Source organism: Amblyomma americanum, chromosome 2 (genome assembly GCF_052857255.1).
Source record: "Amblyomma americanum isolate KBUSLIRL-KWMA chromosome 2, ASM5285725v1, whole genome shotgun sequence".
NCBI classification, from domain to species: domain Eukaryota; kingdom Metazoa; phylum Arthropoda; class Arachnida; order Ixodida; family Ixodidae; genus Amblyomma; species Amblyomma americanum.
This window is the reverse complement of record NC_135498.1, coordinates 83,142,734-83,163,747: the sequence shown is the minus strand read 5'-3', so window position 1 is coordinate 83,163,747 and position 21,014 is coordinate 83,142,734. Positions and strand designations below refer to the sequence as shown.

The 21,014-nt window shown below is 46.3% G+C and overlaps 1 protein-coding gene across 2 annotated transcripts in view; it reads left to right on the top strand.

The window, feature by feature from the left end:
- LOC144118739 (venom metalloproteinase antarease TserMP_A-like) overlaps window positions 1-19,600 on the top strand; it is a 53,271-nt gene extending 33,671 nt beyond the window's left edge. The window contains exons 6-14 of one of the 2 annotated variants that reach the window (XM_077651582.1): window positions 335-447; window positions 909-986; window positions 6,317-6,453; window positions 9,903-9,958; window positions 10,955-11,063; window positions 13,751-13,918; window positions 16,739-16,883; window positions 19,148-19,276; window positions 19,372-19,600. In XM_077651582.1, the coding sequence (XP_077507708.1) occupies window positions 335-447; window positions 909-986; window positions 6,317-6,453; window positions 9,903-9,958; window positions 10,955-11,063; window positions 13,751-13,918; window positions 16,739-16,883; window positions 19,148-19,276; window positions 19,372-19,545 (1,109 nt within the window). In that variant the 3' untranslated portion in view covers window positions 19,546-19,600. The remainder of the gene's footprint in view (window positions 1-334; window positions 448-908; window positions 987-6,316; window positions 6,454-9,902; window positions 9,959-10,954; window positions 11,064-13,750; window positions 13,919-16,738; window positions 16,884-19,147; window positions 19,277-19,371) is intronic. The other variant, XM_077651583.1, reaches the window with a different exon arrangement.
- The last annotated feature ends 1,414 nt before the right edge of the window (window positions 19,601-21,014 follow it).

The following is a 21,014-nucleotide window of genomic DNA, read 5'->3' as shown; positions in this document are numbered from 1 at the left end:
CTCTTTCTTAGTGCGCTAATTTGTTTGCAGCATGAATTTCTGATCAGCACAAGTAGCAATTTTAGGAAGTAATACAATTCAAGGTGGTAGCTCGTTTAGAGGCAGATAGATGACCTTTGAAATACGGATTTACCTTTTAAATAAACTAAACCACAAAATATCAAGACCCTTCGCTTTCATTGAAATGGTATCGAAGTGGTTGGACATACATATGCTGCCAGTCACGATGTTTCACCACGAATACGATGAATATATGCACACGCACATATGGATGCGTGCAGCACAAAAGCACACTTGCAAATCTTGCCAATTTTGTGTTTCTTTCTATTCACAGATCCTGTAAAAGTAGTCTGTGAAACGCTTGTTGCAGTTGATTCAGCATTTTTGCAGGCTTTCAGTGGAAGGAAGCAAGATGTCGTCGATTATGTTGCCATCCTCCTAGCATTTGTGAGTAAGATCATATATCTTCGGTCGAAACTGTTGAGCCGCGTTTTAAACAATATAGTAATCACACTGGCATGTCGACTGTCACTGAACGTAGGTATTTTGGCTTTGGCAATACTTCACCATTGTCAGAGATAAACTTTCTCTGGAAATTAAAAATGCAGAGTACTGTCGAAACCTAACTTAGAGGAGTAAACTTGTTGGCCTGTTGGCGAGACATAAAGTCTAAAAACCGCAACAGACACAAGACGCAGGCAGGTGGCAACACAGAGCGGTACTTTCAAACGATAATTTTAGTAAAAACGTCGTAGCTTTTATATACGATCGCACGTTTGACCTTACAACCAATAATAAGATAGGATCAGGACATAAATACAAAAGAAGATCTGCGGAGAACATTGAAAGACGACATTCCGCACGTGTCTTTAATTTCGCACTCTTAACATTTTGTTCTACTTTTACAGGCTAACCTCAAGTTTGCAACCTTTGTGTCCAGTATAGTGAACGTTAAGGTTGTAGTCAAACATCTGGTTCTTTATTCTGTAAGTTACTTTAAAAAACACGTAATTTACATTTCTTCCAAAATTATTATTTTGTTCAAAGGCCTGTTATGGCAATTACACAAAAACAACTCGGGCACTCTAGACAATAACTTCTGTTAAACAGTTTAACATGAGAGCAATGGTATCGAAACAAAAAAAGTCGTCACTATAGGTATTCTTATTTTACTGCAAAGAGAATTTATTATCGGACGTAGCAATTGCTTTCGAAGCCAGTTTTTAGAAAAAGATCGGCTTCGATTGCTTTTGCATATGCAATAGGCTACAAAGTGCCAACCCTTGATTGATTTTGCGGCCTGAAAGCGACCTTTGTCCACATGGGACGCAATTTAAAGGCTAGCGTGAGTAACGACATTACTCTTTAAAAAAAGCTGTATACTCGAGCAAAGACACGTCCGTCCAACAACACCTTCAGCTCTGCTTTTAGACCAGACCACTGACATGGCTCATACGTCACTATTCACATAACTACATTTGCATGGCTGATTTGTTAGCCCTGCGGTATAGTAGTGCATGCAGCGTTCCTGCCTTTTTTCTGTGCACCCTGCAAAAGTAAGCCGGCAGCTTCAGACTTTCACGGTTGACTTACGGGACTCTTGCTAGACTGCACTGCGACTTGGTATACAGCCCTAGAGCCCTTTCTTCAACAGCACCTGTATTGCTTTTCATGCGTTTATGTGAGACCCGAGTGCTCGAAGCGAAATGTGCAGCAGACTATAATCATATAGCATCACAATAGACTCACCTGGCAACGCGACGGTAACGCGCCCTGGCGTTTTATAGGACCTATCACTCCGTTATTTTTAAGCTTGGAATGATTTCAGCCACCTTTTTGGGCACAATGGCGTGAAGATTATCCGGGAACCGCGTAGCCATGAAGGCAAACAAGAGGGCTGACATGAAGCCAAACATGGGGTCGAGCCTACCCGAAACACTGAGAAAGAGAAAAACACTTTATCATGGAGATATTCAGTGTAGGAAATCTCCAAGGCTTGGAGCATTAAGGCCAGGTGGGACTTTTTTGGTAGCCTGTCACGCTATGTGTTTAAAATTCTCGTCCTCATGATGGTTCATTCGTTCGTTCTCAGCTGCGAACACTTCATGGCTCTGACGGGGAAATTGAGCAAACTCTTCAGTTAGCAGCAGACACCATCTCCTCTCACGCGTCATCCATCGGGATCGAATGTTCCCCATCTAAGTCCGCGCTCTTCCTAATTAGGCCAAAATCTAGCGCTAACTCGCCCATCCAAATATATCTAAAAGGATCCCCTATCCCCATCACACCCGCCCTCCGCATCCTTGGCCTCCACTTGCAGGATTCTGGACGAAATGAACATACCCTTAAAAGGCTCAAGGCCTCCACGCAATCTGTGTTGCACCTTCTACGCCGAGTGCCCTCCCTTAACAAGGGTTTAGACGAAGCGGACAACATGAAAGTAGTGCACGCATTCACGCTTAGCCGCATTCTTTACGCAACCCCATATCTCAAATTGAACCGCACGGAAACCGAACACGTGAACGCAATGACCCGCCTTGCGTCTAAGGCAGCCCTAAACCTACCTCGTAGCACTAACACAGCCAAACTTCTTGCACTAGGCATGCATAACACCATTCAGGAACTAGTTGAGGCGCGCCTTCAGACACAGTACCTTAGACTTGCCACGAGCGCCACCGGCCGCCATATACTCTCTTCCCTTCGCATCAACATACCTGCTAACCAGTCAACCCTTATAGCCATCCCTCGACACATTCATACACCTCTCGTTCTGAAACCCCTTCCTCGAAACGTCCATCCCCAATATCACATCCCTCGCCGCGTAGCTCGCGCAAATGCCCTCCATAAGTATTATGGACAAGCCCACGATGCTGTTTGGGTAGACGCCGCATGTACAGCGCATGAAGCGGTAGCAGTTGCCTACAATCAAACGCTACCTCACCCCCTAACTCACCGTCTTTCCTCGCGCTCTACACCTGAGGAGGCAGAGGAGACCGCCATCGCCGTAGCCCTTGCACATTCGGACGCCCAATACATATTCAGCGACTCCAAAACGGCTCTGCCCAACTTTGCCAGGGGCAGGATTCACGCCCCTGCCTGGCAATTGTTGAACACCCCTACCCAAAATTTACCGGCTAGGGTAGAGCTTCAGTGGGTGCCGGCTCACTCTGAGAACCCTGGAAACGAGGCTGCCGATAAATTGCCCCGAGGTCTGATTTGCCGGGCTCAGGACAGTCTCGATCCAGGATTCTCGAGAAAGCGGGCGTACACCTTTGCGGAGCTGACGCAAATACCCCGTTTGGACCGTCGGACTTACCCTCCTCCCCACCCCTCTCTTACGCACTCCCAACAGATCCTCTTCAGACGCCTCCAGACCCGCTCTCTGTCATCCCCTCAGCTTTTATCCCACTATTGCGGCACATCCCCTGCATGCTCCCTATGCGGTGACCCCCACGCCACACTCTCCCATATCCTTTTCGGCTGCCCTGCTGACCCTCCCCAGCGGGGACAGCACGCCATCTCGAGCTAGGAGGACTGGGAGGTCCTGCTTATGTCTGCAGACCCGACATCGCAGCTTGCTGCGGTGACTCGGGCTGCGATGTCATGTCTCGGCATGACCTACTTGATGCAGTGCGGGACCGCGCAGTGGCCCAGGGACCCAGCTGGGTCTAAAACTCACTTGCTGAATAAAGTTTTTCTGTCCGTCTGTCTGTCAAGAGCGGCCGCGCAGAGCGCCGATATCTAGCAAAGCGGCTGATGGCGGAGGCTGCACGCGCAGCGAAAGCAGCCAGGGAGCTCATGCGCGCTGCTATAGATCGAAGAACACAAGCGGGCGTAGGCAGTGGGCACGTTAAGGAAACAAAGAACCCGATCAATATCAATTCGAGGATACCTCCATTCATGACCAGTCCTAGAAAGCGCCGCACCTCTCTTAAATATAGTGTACGCTTACATTTACTCTGGACGACGCGCTTAAATAGAAATTTTTCAGTTAGCGGTTCGTGTCTCTTTCCTCGGTTTTTCGTCATTGGCGGCACATCCACAAACACACCGATGAATACAAAACGTACTTACAGCCTGTGCAGCAGCAACATAACTTTAGCAAGACATCGCGGCTTCTGGCTGGTTCAACACGGTATCGGCGTGCATTGCGTAGCGAGTGAGTGGACTCCGCAAGTTTTCAACTCCACCCCTTTTACAGCGACAAATGTTAAGCGCCCGTTCCTGGATTTTGTGTTGTTGCTGTGGTAGTTGCTGCTGTAGTTGCCGCAAGTAGTATAATTTATGAGCCTTTAACGTCCCAAAGCGACTGAGGCTATGAGGGACGCCGTAGTGAAGGGCTCCGGAAATTTCGACCACCTGGGGTTCTTTAGCGTGCGCGGACATCGCACAGCACACGGGCCTCTAGAATATCGCGTCCAACGAAATTCGACTTCCGCGACTAGGATCGAACCCTCGACCTTCGGGTCTGCAGCTGAGCGCCATATATCCACTGAGCCACTGCAGCGGGTTCTGGCAGAGGCGGGGATAAAAAAAAAGAGCGAATGCTTGGAAGGTTAGTTCAATAGAATGCATAGTGATGATTGCATTACCACAACCTCGGCATGCTTGCTTGATAAAGATTTTGGGTTTTTGGATTACTGGTGATACAACTGATTTCTATTGTGCGTGGACAATGTCATTGTCGAGTGATTAGTGCTATGTTAGCTGAGCATGACCTGTTGGCCATGCCGGGGGAATTATTTTTATATAACGCGTAGTGCAGTCTTCGTGTGCGCACCTTGTTATATCGTTATTCTCAAAAATGACTGGCTTCCCTCCTGATTTTTATAGCGACTGGCCCAGATCTCAACTCTCTTGCAATTTTCCCTAGCTATGTTGGAAGGAAAGATGCTCGCCTTGTGTCCTGCGTCCATCACTGGCAAACTTTCTTTATTTGGACGTAATATAACCCTGGCTGACTGCACAAGGCTGTCGTCACCATAACCACGTTGCGCCAGTGTGCAATAGATGCAAGAAATTTGCATGAAATCGCTTCATTGTTGCCAGGCTGTGCGGATATTATCGGCGAAGAGCCCTACTTCCTTCCATACATTGTCTTAGCAAGCGTATGTTATCGTAGCATTAGCGTTAAGCCCTTTATCTGCACAGCCGGATGTAGAAGTGGAGCGCAGGGGAGATTGTGCTAAAGCCCTGCGTTTCGCTCGTAGCACAACTATGGAACGAACTAGGCTGCACAAAGCTGCATTGTATAAACAGGTCAGCGGTCACAGCGCGGGCCGTTGGTTTTGCTGAAATTATGCTGCTGCAGCGCAAGCGTCACCGCGTTGGAGTGCGAGAAATTTACTTGGCGTCACGCTCCTATTACAGCATCCTGATTCTAACAGAACGAAGAGTCCGCGCTCATCTTGGAGCATCGCTATGAATGGTGGCCGGTTCATTTATTGCGACTTCGTGTAGCCTGAGTTTTTCGACCAGAAAGCATTTCAGGGTGCTAACAACCCGACGCGGGAGCGCATATTGACTATCACAAGATTAGTTTTAAGCATGAAAAAAGGAACACTAATAATACTCGAAGAAAAGAATTAAAAAGGTCGTTTATCCACATGCTGTACAACTTTTACATCGAAGATTCTTCTCGAGAGTTAGCGGTAAAAAAGTTACCTAATTTACCTTTATTCCTATCAGATAAGTCGCATCTAAAAACTACTCCTACAAGGTGAAGACAAATGTTTAGAGCCCGGCACTAGTAGAATATCCGTCGTGTTGTCGTTTTTATTTGCTGGGCACAGGTTAGCTGGAACGCTCTAATTATACCTCACAAACGCATGCATACACGTGTTCAACCCAGGCTGTACTAGAAAGTTTTCCTGAAAGTATGCTGAAAGTATTTTTCTTTAGAGTAGTTAATTAGCGGCCGCACTTCCGAATGATAGTTTTAATGCCAAGATAGGAATTTATGGGTCCAGAATTCGGCGATGAAAGTCTTGGAGATTCCTGAAGGCTTTTTGCCCCAGCCCCACTAAATTGAGAAATGAAACAGCCGAAATGTAAAAGAATGCTGGAAAATACGTACATATTGATCATCAATTCTCTGGCTTGGAACGTACTGTCCTCATCAGCAAAAACGACAAGGCCGCTGATACACTGCGGACGACAGACCGAACCTTCCAATAGCCTTGACCATAGTTTAGTATTAACGCTCCAGTGCTGCTAAAACATTCTGGTGAGAGACTAACAGGTGCGAATAAAACATACACAGCTTAAAACTGAAAAGAATCAAAAGCAAAGCTATATGAGACATTTTTTTTTCCAGAGCGCTCGGGAAACCTTTATCGTAAAGTGGCAGAATGACAACTCAGTCATGCTCGACAGTACAATGTACAACCTAAATTCACATGCTTACTCTAACGAAGAGTACAACAAATACGACATTATCCTACTGATCACTGGGTAAGTTGCACGTGATTTACCGGGCGGCTGCATTTTTGCGGGAAAATATTGTTGGTTGTGAGTGGCATGCGCGTTGACTGCAAGACAGTGAGCTCCAGCGCCAGCCTCCGTAGCCCACACGCTGTGTCAACTCTTGATATACTAGGAATGCCGACTTGAAGTTCTTCATTGCGGGCAGACCGGGCAGCCTCGTCCGCGTGATGATTTATTTTGATTCCGCATTGTACTGGCAGCCAGTGAAGACTGACGTCATGATTTACCGATGTGGCAGTGTTACACCTCGCGAAAATCGACTACGATTTGTTCATGCAACCCGCTGCGCATAGCAGCGTGCAGGCATTGAAGGGCTGCTTTAGAATCAGTGAAAACTGACCATTCATGTGGAGGTTCTTGGCTGATGAACTCAACTGCATCACGAAGGGCAGCTAGCCTGGCATCAATTGAGGGATTGCGGTAAGTCGTCTTCACCTTCATCCAGATGGACATCGCCGGAATTGCCACATACCCCACGGAACAGGTTAACTGAACCATCTCTGCCGACATGTAGGCGGTGGCTGTGGTTAGAATGCACATGCTCCAACGTGATCCCTGTTTGAGAATACACCAGCTTTCATCGTAATTCCAGAAACAGAAAGGTGCACGCGAGGCTTATGTAGACTGCATAAGGGTGAGCACGGCCTTGAGGCAGGCGCGAATCGCCATGGAAGATAGGCATGGATGAGCGTCAATGACTTTGACGAAAGGAGTACGTGACCTAATTACCGGATCAGTTGCGGGATGAAGTTGAACATATGTTCGATAGCTCTTGATGGTTGAGGAGTTATCGATTTCTCGGTTGAAGTGCGGGAGAAGGATTAGGGTGCTGAGAGCATTGATGATTGGACTGATTTACATTTAGTTGCAGTGACGTAATTTACATTGAAAGGGATATCTACAAAGAATGGGAGTTGACGCGAGAGCATCCGAACACGTCAACGTCTCCCACCAGAGTCCGTACGGAGCTTACTCTTCTCGCTGAAGGAAAAAAAAGAGAGAGAGAGAGAGAAAGGTAGGAGGCCCCACGGCGTCCATTTCTGGCGGCCTCCATCCTTCGGAATATCCACAGGGTCCTTAAGCCGGCGACGCGACCGCCCGACGCCAAGATTAAAGGCGTGGCAGATTTGCTCCGGGCGCCAGTCGTCCGTCGATGGGTATGCGCAACAACTGGAAACGTGTGTGATTGACGGCTGGAAAGCGACCGCGAAGCTTCCTCGTTGTGACCTTTGGCTACTGGCCGCCGCACACGCGCCACACACGCACACAGACCCCTGCTGCCTGACCGTCTCACGTGTCCAATGACATTGTAATGAGACATCGAGCCCAACACCTCCCCTCCAACTGTGTAGCGCAGTCTTCAGGCTTGCTGCACACAACACAACACCAGAGCTTGACGCGTTGCAACAAGTTTATCTGTCGGCAGCACCCTCCTATCTGCCCCGAGCGCAGCGTGCGACGGTGCCATCCTGACAGCAAGGGTTGAAGTCGTTGAAGTCGTTGAAGTCGTTGAAGTCTCGACATGGCGTCGGCATTTGCGTTGAGGAGCCGCTTTTTGTGTTCTACTGCAACGTCATATTTCTGGACAGCCAGCGCCCACCTAGTCAGCCTCGCGCTGTGTGGCGTGGTCAACGTGGAGGAATTTCAAGGGATTGTGGTCGGCAATGACCCTTACTCGAGCACCAAAAAGTCAAGCGTCCAGTTTCCCCAGTGCCCAAATGATGGCGTAGGCTTCCTTTTCAATAGTCGACTCGAGCTTTGAGGGACGCCGTATAGTGAAGGGCTCCGTAAATTTCTACAATCTCGGGTTCTTTAAAGGGGCCCCGAAACACATTTTCAGTGCATTGTTTTGTTTGTTGGCTACATAGAATGAGTTAGTGATTCTATTAGCATCGGTCGTACCACGTATACAGTGGTTTTTGATATTTTAATTAGCTCGCAAATACAAATTCGTGGCGCTGACGGTGTCACCATACAGTGGCGGTCTTTAGAAGCGGATATGACATCACCCAGTGCGAGCTTGATGATTGGACAAAGAGTAAATATACTGCAAATTGCGTTAATAACTAGAGATACGTTCTGTCAAGTTTTTGTGTGTTATATTACATTAACAAAACCAACTTGTCTGCCCCAGATAAAAGCACTGTAAATCAAGTAAAACAAAAACACGCCAGCAGAGGCACTGACTAGTTTTTGCATCGAAGAACTCTGCGCCTCTCTGTAAACATCCTACGACCTAGCACTAAACACTTATGGCTACTCTCTATGTATCTGAGAGCGGCTTTGTGGAATCGATCCGATCGAGCCATTGTACTCTATAAGCGTTCGTTATGGTCCCAGGAAAGGATGTGTTCGTTTCACATTTAGCAGGCAGTGCGCATCGTCAACTTGTGGAGGATCACCGGGTGGTGGCGCTGGCGCCACGTTCCCGTCAACAGCGCGCGCTCCTTGTTCGCCGTGGCCAACCAGCACGCTAGGAGCGATGGGCGATGGTTGGCGGTAAGCAGTAGCGGTGCGCGCTATGCTAAATGTGTATATCTTGCGCAGGTTGTCACACCGTCACAGTATCTCGCGCTCGAGTTCGGATCCATAAGTAAGGGAACGTCACTGATCAGTGTTCCCTTCTGCGCCGTCGACGTGACGGTGAAGCATCGCTGGGTCAGCTGGGTGTTCACATGGTTGTTTTAACCATGCAAACGGCGCTGCCAGCCTTGGCATGAACGAGTTACAGAGAAGACGCAACCATGGAGTGGAAACTTCCGCCACGTGCTAAGATAGGCTGTTTTGATTGGTCGCTCTGAGCGTCGTCAATGGGAGAGTGAAATGGGAATGGGAAGCTGCGCGAAAATCGAGTTGAGGGAAGCATTTTGCTTGCTTGTATTTTTAAATTTCTTCATTGAATAGCTCCCGTTCCTATGCATCGATTCCCGTAATTCTTTTTGAGTCAGCATCTGTGTGACAAAGAATTCATCTGAAGCGTAACCGGCATCAGTTTAAGCGGTGTTTCGCCGCCCTTTTAACGTGCACTGACATCGCATAGTATACGGGCCTCTAGAATTTCGCCTCCATCGAAATTTGACCTCCGCGCCCGGAATCGAACCCGTGTCTTTCGGGTCAGCAGCAGAGCGCCATAGCCACTGAGCCACCGCGGGGCCCACTTGAACATTAACTAGCGCTTAAAGACCAGCGGCGAAATATTAATGACAAACTTAGGCTTTATATTATTCATTAGTAATTTAGATTTAATGTCTTCCCGTGTGGTTTTTGAGTTATATAACAAGCCGATAGGAAAATGGGTATTTTTTGGCAATGTACTTGACGAAGGTTGAAGCTCAATGGATGCTCCGCCGAGTGCAGTACTTGTGTGCTTTCTTTATGGTTCCGCCTCCGTGGAAACTTTGCTTGTTCTTTTCCAGGCTTGACTTTGCAATAGGGTCGGCTACTGGCACTCGCGTATATAGGGACGCTGTTGGTAAGTGAGAAGCCTAGTGAAATGCACTGAATTTGTCGAGTTTGTTTTTGCACGAATGAACGCAAACTGGATGCCTTGGTCTCACTCACACTGCTTATTATTTGCGCACGCCATTTTCTTTTTTAATTCTAGAATTATAAAGCTTGTGACTAGAATTTGACCGCGGCACATTGCTTTTCTTTTAGCGCAATGCGCAGCTGAGTATTGAGAAGCGATTGCTGTTTATATGCCATACTGAGCCCTACAGGGACCGTTTTTTCTTCTCGTTACACATGCCACATTGGTGCATGCAGGCTAAAGAGAGGCAGTTTCTAAGCACGAACTGTGTAAGCCGCCTCGTCTGAGGCATCTGATGCCTCAAGGCTTGGAGCCTTTCTATAATTCTCGTCCACCAAATTCTTAAAAATGAAGTCAAACATCGAGGGGTTGATAGGATCGAGGGAGAAACTACTTGGCATGCAAAATGGACGGCTTATGCTGAGTGACACAGAACGCGACTAAATAACTACTTGCAGCCACCACGCTCAACGTGACGACTTTAAGAACAGCTGTGTCACCGAGCGAGCAGTCGCACGTGACGTGTTCTGTACCACAGCAGCAGTTCGTGCAGTGTAAAAAGCAGGCAAGCGTAACAGAAGACGGCCGAAAGTTTGGTGGGCGCATGAGGTTACAAAGTTTGCAGGCATACGGTTGGCGCAGCTGGCAAATGACAGGGTGAATTGGGGAGACATGGGAGAGGCCTTTGCCGTGCAGTGGCCGTAGTCAAGCTGATGATGATGATGAAAGGAGGACACCATGCGGGTGTTCATGCATTCAGCTAGAACCGTCTGTCACTGTCTGATGGGAACGGCTGTACGAAACACACAGAGGTGATGCGGAACTAAACAAATTTAATTAATTCCCTGCTGCTTTTCCAGCAGTTAGTTTCGATATATTCGGCTTCTCAAACATATAATATCAGAACAATTAGGGCCTCGTTACCGCTCAAATTTCCAGGCTTTGCCACACCGAGAGGTGCCTGCGGATTTCACAAGACGGCTGTCGTGGAGGATCTTTCGAGAACCTTCAGCAGCGCTCACACAGTTGCGCACGAGATAGGACACCTGTGAGTCCACGTCTTTTCCGCGTAACATTATTCATACTGTTCTCAACTGAAAGAGCGCAATTCCTAGTTACCAATTTATTTATAGTGAACATGGTCGTTATCTCGAATGAATAATCACTAGTTCTGGCTTATGTTACCATTTTTTTGCGAGATCAATGCCACGCCGCAGCGGCACCGCGAACTGCATCGCCTTAGGAGGAGCCGGCGCGTTGAACCGGGTCGCCTGCTACTTGCCTGAGTGGTTCCTTGGTGCATTCAGACGTTCCTCTAAAAATCTTGCTGTAAAAAATTTCTCAGGAACGTTGATGCATGGATGCCTGCAAGCTAGCGCTATGGAAAAGGAGCTAAGAGCCATTCAATAAATTTCATGGTGCCAGCATTACAGAGAACGCATGCGAAGAGGCGGTTTCCACACAGCAGTGACCATGCCAGCACAGTTCTCATCAGGCAACAGCCTAGATTTTTAAAGAGGTGATTCACCTAGTCTACAAGGACCTACTTACGTAAATACGAGGCACAATGTGTTAAAGACAAAACACCGCCTAGCGCAAATGCCTAACGGGTCCGTTTCAAGCGCGAAGAGCTTTGTGAACGACTGTCTTTGTAGCTGCAGGCTATATTAAGGTTTACGTGCGGTGTGGCATGAGCTTTATTGTGCACCTGGAGCAGTGATGAGAGCAGGTTAGGCCTAGCACCACCTAGCGAGTGATGTGCTGCCAACACTCCAACGGGCGGCACGTCGCGTTAAAAAGCGTGACTAGCGTGGGCGCAAACATTCTTGCATTTGGTGGCAAAAATATATCGAACACAAAAACTCAAGAATAGCATGGAACATCAGCAAGAAGAAAAAAAATACACGAGGCAAAGTGAAGCGCCTTAAAGGAAAGCAATCATCCAGTGTTAAGCTGACTGATAAGTACTAATACATGTGTCAATCGATTGGTTAATTTGAAACACTCCCTTTACCTCGCTCATGAATTGAGCATGATGATTGAAATGAACGGCACTGTCCTCAAATTCTGGCACCAATCGCTATTCCTAACCAAGTATTCTGCATTCACAGCAGAGGTCTCCTAGATTACAAAAGCGGTCACTGCTCAAAGAATTCTCCCTTTACAACAGACGCATATTTCAGCAGCGGCTTGTTTGGCCAATATATGCATGGCCGCAGATGATCGAAATTTTGTAAACTACAGCAATGAATATATATTTATAAAAATGTCCAACAGCGCAATCTTTACTGACGGCACAAGTAGTGGGAGTCCACTTGTTTTTGGACAGCCAGACGGAAAGCTTCGCGGAAGCAGAAAATACGGCGTCCACATTATAGCTGCCACATACTTTATTCAGTCATTGTGAAGTTCAATGTAAATACGGAATTGCTACAAATTTTATTTTCTTCACACTGGTGTGCTTTATCAACTGCGCTGGACCTGATAATGCTTGCAAGCCTCAGATTTTTGAGAGGGCGTATCAAGGAATATATATGCTCGCAACCTGGCTACCTGTTCATCAAACAATTTTTCAGTAGTATGAAAACATGATTTCACGACGGCCTATCTCAAGGAAGAAACAGCAGCACCATGATTAACAGTTCTTGCGCGTGCGGAATAATAATTCATCCACGATTTCGAACTTATGGGGGCGAAATGCCGCCAAATATGATCATGCAAAAAATACATGTTCAGCGTCGTCGTGTATTATATGTGCGTTCGCCGGCAAGAACACCTCGAGCTTCTATGATGTGGACAAATTAACACTTGTGCGGGTTAGTTTTGTGATTTGGTTTTCAGACATGCACTGCTGCTGCGCGTCCATACCTGAAACTGCAGCGGTAACAAATCTTTCTATAAATATAAACTTGTGTCGCATTTGCTGCCGATGTTTATGACACGCGTTTTACGGCTCTAATGAACAGCTGTTGCAATAAGCACTGCGCTTGCATGCGTAAAAAATCCCGCCAATCGACTCCTTCACTAATATAAATTTTTTCTCGTACAGCTTCTATGCCACTCCGGTTTCCGGTAATATGCAGTAGCAGTACATATTCTTGGGCTCGGCCTTACCACCCAGTGTCGACATATTTTGTTTTATTTTTTTCCCTTCTCCTCTCTATGCCCTGCGCGTGAGTTTTCTTCAGGCATCACGCCTTTCTTCTGTTAAGAGGGAGCGATGTTCTCATAGAGTGTATTCCTTTCCAATGAGCACCTCAACTTGTCCTTTTTCACGGTAATAATTTCTGGCTACAACTATTTGCAGTAATTCCCGACGTTCAACAATTCTAATTCTTTTTAACTCATATTGATGATTCTTGCACGCACTGGGAGCAGAAAAAATCGCCAGAAAGTTCTGAATAGGGTCAACCTCCTCGCCGATTTGCTCAATTTAGATAAGTTCTTGTGATTGGTTTAGTCGCCCACCCCATGGTATCGCCGCACGTGAGACCACACAATAACACCCGCCCAAGACAGACAGAAAGACATACTGACGGACGGACGGACGGAGCACAGCAGCAGCTGCGCGGCTGCTGTGCTCTCCCCCCAAATCTAATGGGTCAGTTGTCATCCTCTGAGAACCCTAGAGCATAACTAACTGTACTAAGCATCGCACACTACGCGGCATTATTTCTTTTCAATACTAATTGAATTTCTTATCGGTATCATACAATCGTTGTCTTTCTTCTATAGGCTGGGCTCGTACCATGATGGCGTAAAGCTTCCATATAAGAAACATCATGAGACGGATCCGAGCTTATGCGCATCCGAGGAGAAACACATCATGACACCAATTCTTGGCTCCGGAATGAGGCCTGACTTCTCCTACTGCAGTGCCGTCCAAGTTGCCCTGTTCGCAATGTAAGCGTTGAAATGTGATACTGAATGAAAGCCGCAGTGGCCACAAACGTAGCTGAAGTTAGATAATTATTTGCGATCTACGCGGTGGTTGTGAGTGTTGTGTGTGTGTGTGGGGGGGGGGGGGAGGTTAGGAATAGCAAACTTATCACTTATCGTTTTTTTTTAATGACTCGTCATAGTAAGTTTAGTCATATACACTAAGGAAACGTATAAACGCTCATAGTCTCCAGATCGCATATTTTGTGATCGATAACTAAGGTTATCCCGACTAATTGCGAAGTCCAGCAAGCCTGAAACTGCTAATCGATTAGAATTATTTACGTCAAATGGTAACCTTCGTTTTTCTTGCTGTTCACAAAAGATGAGTAAACGCGGTCTTAGAATACGAGGATGGGTACAAGGTTGCAAATGCAAGGATGAAAAGCACGCTGTGACAAAATTTCGCTCTATAAGCAGTCGCATCTGAAAAACGTTTGTACAGGACCTTGAGCTCAGCATGGTAAAAACCGCGCTTAGTATAGAGCTTAGTAGAACGCTTCAAAGATCTCTTCCTCGTAATTTTTCAGTCTAAATGGAAACTTTCATGAATAACGCTTCGGCAGTTACAAAAAAAGTTTTAGTACTTGAAGTAATCACAGATTTGCCATCTGCATTTTTTTTGCCCTGGTGTTAAGACATTCTGTTACCGTGATTTGGCCACCCAGCAATTAACAGGGTTGGAAGGTTAACATGTTGTGAGTGACAATCACTCCTGGTATTCACCTTCATCTGACGGACGCCTCAGCAGCAGTACTGGTGTCATGGTAAAGGTTTCTGTGGCCGCCTTATTCACGTTACGAGATAGCGCGGCTGGCTCATGGCAGAGAAAACGCGCCTATTATCCGTGCAGTGCACACGGTAGTGCAGTGAGGTATGCGCATCATGCCTTTGATATTCCGTTAACCTGTAAGAATTTCTGTTGCCACATAGCTGCCGCAAGACTGACGTCCCTATTACGCAATTTCGGGAGGAAAGCAACCAAGTAAGGAAAGTAGTGAGGTCGAAATCACTGGCGAGTTCAATGAACAAAGGCGCTGCTGCTGAGCTGAGTGGTAGGTTGAAGGGAAGTAAACGAATTCTTCCGAGTCAACGGTCTAGAAAATGATCGGGAGACAAATTTTACGGCTAAATAGGCGCATCTCCTCGCGGATGCTCTACGCAGTAAACTTGTTGAGATGATTCATCGGTGTTTTATTGCGTTAGTGCTTTAGCCAGCACTAAACCATTTCGCCTGAAAGTCCCTGAAGTGTCGCTTTCGCCTGAAGTGTCGCCTAAGTGTCCCCTCTGCAGCCGCAGCAGTGGCTCAGTGGTTATGGTACTCGGCTGCTGACCCGAAATAGGTGTGGTGGGGGTAAACATTTATTATTTACTAGGAGGTGTTTGGGCCCAGGCCCTGTGGCCCAGGTTCTCACAAATCTAGGGGGGCTTCAACCCGGCCGTGGTGGTCGCACTTCGAAGCTGGCGAAATGCTAGACGCGCCCGTGTACTGTGCGATGTCAGGGCATGTTAAATGATCATAGATGGTCGAAATCATCCGAAGCCCTCCACTACAGCTTTTCTCATAGTCTGACTCGCTTTGGGAGGTTAAACCCCATAAATTCACAAGTGTCCCCTCCAGTTTTAGCGCACTAGCACGAAGGCCCCCACACACAGGTTTCTCCGATCCTTGTCTGAAGCCTAGTTGACCTTTAAAACCGAGCCTTCACACGAAATCGAAGAGAAAACCGAAGTGCAAGCCGAACTGAAAACCAACTTTAAAACCGAAGTGCCGGCACACATAATTCGCATTTGGCCTAACTATGCTCAGTGGTTAGAGCGCTCGACTACTGATCCGGAGTTCCCGGGTTCGAACCCGACCGCGGCGGCTGCGTTTTTATGGAGGAAAAACGCTAAGGCGCCCGTGTGCTGTGCGATGTCAGTGCACGTTAAAGATCCCCAGGTGGTCGAAATTATTCCGGAGCCCTCCACTACGGACCTATTTGTTCCTCTCTTCTTTCACTCCCTCCTTTATCCCTTCCCTTACGGCGCGGTTCAGGTGTCCAACGATATATGAGACAGAAACTGCGCCATTTCCTTTCCACCAAAAACCAATTATTATTATTATTATTAACTATGCTAGATGAGCCACGCTAGATGGAAATGCTGGAAATTTCCTTCTCCTTTTTTTCTGAACCACTGTATGACCTGCGTTGCAAAATAAAAAAAAACATCGCCATAAGGACCGCAACGTATCCCTGACATGGCTGTCGCCGTAAACAAATACGAATTCACAACGGCGATTCCTAAGCAGACCTATCCTAGAAAGTCAACAAGGTAGAAGCATACTAAGAAAGTCACGAAAAAAAGGCCTTGCAAGTTTTTATCCCCTTCAGTACCTTGGCACGTGCGTCTGTGCCTCATCAACAGCTATGTACTAAGCAGACGCAGATGATATGTCGAGACTCGAAGGCAAGACCTTTGTCACATTTTGTACGTACCATATTTGCTGGTTTACAAGTAGTCCTTCAATGATATAGCATAATGTATACGGCGAAAATGAGGATAGGATAAGGAAGTCTATGTTAAAGCATGGTATATGCGCGTAAATTATGATAAATATAATTCTCATCATTTAAATTGTACCACCTATTAACTAACCAAAAAGAATGTCAGAGATACTATTTCAATTTTAATAGAAATTGTAGTTCATTGCTGACTAGCAAAATTTTCATGTGCACATTTTCTGAGGTACGCATTGGGTAGAAAATTTTAGAAACATTATTTTCTGCTTTGCGATGCTAGGAATCCAGAAGGAAAGTGCCTGACGAATGGTGTTTCGACGAACGTTCGAAACATCAGTTTTGAAGAAGTTAACCGGACTCGATCTTCACCGGAGTCATTTTGTAAACGTCAGTATCCGGAAATTCAAGGTATTTATCACAACAAGGTAAGTAAAACAAAAAACAAAGATACTCGTAAGTTAACATTAACTGGCTTGGGTTATTAGCGTACCACAGTTTTTCAAAATGTATTGAGGACGCTCTCCAGTTATTTTTGCTTCAGATAGAGTAAGATCTGTTAGGTCACCCTTCCACCTTTCGTCTAAGCTTCACATTGCCTTCATTCCTTTGTAAAATGCAGGAATCTAGACATCTGGTGACACCGATGACTGCAGCCAGGCATCGTGTCAAAGGCATAACATTTTGGCGTTGCGCATGCAATTGGTGAACATTCTGAGTTTTCGTACTCATTTCGCTATGTATGAAAACAGTCGTTTCTGACAGCATTTGTTTTTCTCGAAAACTTTTATGCTGTTTCACACATAGCGCCGTAGGTGGGTCTTTTTCTTATACAAAACAAGTCGCGGCATCTCTTGACTGAAATCGGTACTATTTTTCTTCTGGATATGAAATAATGCCGGGATGTTAGTGTTCATGAATGCCGTCACCGTGAGCTTCAGGAGCGCTGGAAACAAAGGAGTCGGCCAAAAAAGCCCGCTGATTTAAGTAAAAGTGCTTCTAAATCAGTGCAAAATGAGCAAAGTGTTGCCCAGAATGTAACTTTTATGGCCCATAATGACAAACATTTTTGCTTTCAGTTATGCATGAAACCTTCTTTATTGTTCCTTTATTAATGAGGTTTTAGCTCTGAACCGCAAGCAGACAACCATTGCCGTACGAAAAACATTAATAAATTACAGCTCTGGTTTGTGTACAGTTGACAGAGCGCCGTTTACTCAAAATACCTATGTTAGTCGATCACTAACACTGCAAAAACGAAAATAATTCCAGAACAAAAAAAAAAATGTGCGGCCTTGTAGAGCAGATCAACGACTATTACAAGTCACTGCCACCGGAACCGCCACCACTTTCTCTCCTGGAACGGCCGGGCTGGTGCTGCTGCGGCTCAGGTTTCTGGTCATTTCGATGATGCCCGACTAGAGTTCAGTTTTCCATGGAATAGGAACACTGACATTTTCGCTTGCGAATTTGTCGAGCACACGTCCACGCGCATAGACACTGCACTTTAAGCAGCTTGCCATCTTCTGAGCAAGGCGTCAGTTTTGGCACCTTGCTATAAGTTGACCAATGATTAGCTGCGGCTAGTACCTCTCTTGTAATGGAGCTCGAGCAAGAGAGACACGCCTATAGTACCGTGCAAAATAAACTGCTAAGTGCATCGTTTTTGCTGAGGGTGTCAAGCCAGGTGAAGGCACAGCAAATCCTCCCCGCTTCATGGGACTTTAACTCTTGGCTAATAAAGAGGAAGCAAGCTAAAGCGGTAGTATGCAAGTTATAGTGGTTTGAATTAGTATAGAGCTGAAAGAATGACAGGCGCTAAGGAACTCAGCGGATGAGCTATGATTGACCTCTGAGACGAGGGATTTTGTTTCGAGCGCCGATAAATAGCTGTACAGCGCCTAGGTTTGCTTACAGCTCGTGAAAGAAGTGTAGCAAAAACAGCTGAAGGTTGCCACACATTTCGCTGCTTTGCGACTTTAAAGAGAGAACGCGCAGTGAACTGCCTAGGTAAAAATTTATGTCCGTGCGCTGAGGGGCCAACCTTCCGCGAGTGACTGACCGTGAACTGGCACTGCGAGAGCGAAAGCGCACCAGTAAAATAAATGACCGCAGCGGTGGTCTAGTGGTTGAGCATCCGCCTCGCATGCGGAAGGTACGGGTGCTCGGCTTGTTCAGGGTGAAGTGCTTGGGAAATGGGTCTTTTTTTGACCCCACCTTGAGCAAACGAAAATACCTTACTTGTGCAATGACGCTCTTTGACCGCAGATGCCCTTACGCCATAAAAATTCACAATCATCATCATCATCATCATCATCATCATCATCAGTAAAATAAGTACTGCTTCTTGATTGTCGCCTTAATGAAGTTTACCGAATTACAAAGTGGGTCATTGCTAGCGCGTTGGCTCCTTTTGCGCCGCCTGAAGGTTCACAGTTTTAAATGTGATATTTTTAAGTCCACAAGTGGCGAACAAATTATTAAAATTGGTACTCATGGAAGTGCTGGATACACTTTTCGATTAAGAATATTCGCAGGCCGCGTAAAAAGAAAGAAAAAATCGCTAAAAATAGTGTTCAGGCCGCAGCGCAAGTAAAAAAAAATACAATGTGATCGGTACGTAACGCTCTACAGGCTCTTGTTTTTGAGGTTTCCTGGTTTTGAATTAGTGTGCAACAACGTTTCATTCCAGTCCGATGAAACCGCCCCACAACACCAACTATCTAAGTGTATGGTAACTTGCAAAGATCCTGCAAAACCAAACGTGGTGCTTCTCCACGACGCGCCCGACGGCATGCTGTGCACAACCGGTAGACGCAAGGTGAGCGCTCCTGCATGTCCAATGCTTTCGTTTTGCCATTTATGGACGTACTATTACAGCAAGTTTGTATTTGCTGCACACATCTCTCGTTTCAGATTTGCTTGAATGGTGAGTGCACACGCTTAAAGCAGAAACCGACGTGGACATTTGCCGAAGATGTAAAGGAATTAGCTCTGAAAAATACGTCAGTGCTTGAAGGAACAGGGACCCACGGCGACAGAGCAGAAATCATTGTAACTAGGGACACTGCAAAAGGTTTGGCTCTTTAGCATGAAACGAATAACCTTTGCAGAAAACTCTGGTCAGAGCAAGATATTTAACATGTATGAATCAAGAACAATTTTATGAAACTTTTTTTTTCAAACTCTGCGCCGCCTGTCTTTTTGTTTTTTAAGCAGCCGATTGTTGTGGGATATGGCGCTGCAGAATTCATTCTCTTCGCTCTCACAATTCTGAGCAAAGTTAATGCGAACACGCTTACATGGGTACCTGAAATATGTTTGCTTTTATCACTTAGTAATATAAGGTTCGAGCGATACCTCAGCGCCAAACTAACGTTTTTCCCACGTTAGTATAGAGCATGGCATAGTACTTAGCTGCTCTAAGACAACTGACCTGTAGAGGTGCTAGAGAACAAGGGTTTGAGACGAATGATAGGAAGAGCAGTTTTTTTTAAATATGAGACAAAGAAGAATATTGCAGCTACACTGCACAAGCATGGACTAGTCGTCGCATAAAGCAAGGGCACATCGCCAAGATTTTGTCACTGCGGAACAAAAAACGCAGAAATAAGAATCAGTGCTACTCCAATGTTACTGAGCGATTCGGACCAGCGATCCCTTCCCGAGATATTAGCTTTAGCATTTTAGCGAGAAAGCACACTTACGCTCACAAGCACCGAACATTTAATTAGCTTGTAATCTTTGGATATTCTGTCACTACCTTGCAACAGCGACACCACGTTAGGTTAAAAAAGAAACCAGATCAGTATCGTCGACTGCAAGCCGAACCTGCGGCGGCGTCAACAGATCAGCTTCGAAGGCCACTGCGCGAGAGCACTGGGCTACCGCCAGATTTTTTTTCTTTACAGCATGGAAGTACACCCATCCTGGCCGGCTTCAAGCCCGACTTAACAAGGTCGCACCCCGCAGCCCGTCATACACAATCACCCCAGCACGTTGCTCTCACTTTGCGCGCACATAAATAATTTCGGGAGACACACACATGCATTGAGTAGAGGCAGCCAGGCAGGAGGTCAATCCTGCGCAGCATATACCCCCCTCCCCCCCCCCCCTCCCCCCCACCATGGCGCACTTCTCTCTGAAGAGAGACTTCGATGAACGTGGCGGCTCCGTGTGGCGATCTGTCAAGCGGCTCTTCCGCAGGCAAAAAAGTCCTATGAGCACTAAAAAACCACATGTAATCTTAGAACCTTCCATTGCAGGAAAACATCTTATAGTATAGGACGTAATCCCAGCGTCCTTTTTGAGAGTACGTTGAAGAATGTCCAAAAAAACCTGCATCACGACAAAATATAAAGCAATGATCAATAGTCTCTGGCTGCTGACAGAAGCAACAGTTCACAGACCATGGCACAAAAGTCCCTTCTACATGAAGCCACGTTTCGATAGGTAAGGTTGACTTGTAAAGTTTAAAAAAGAAAGTCTTTGCCGCCAATTGGACTCACATCCGTTGCACCTGCTTTAGTACACTGAGGTCTAGAAAGGAGAGGTAAGGC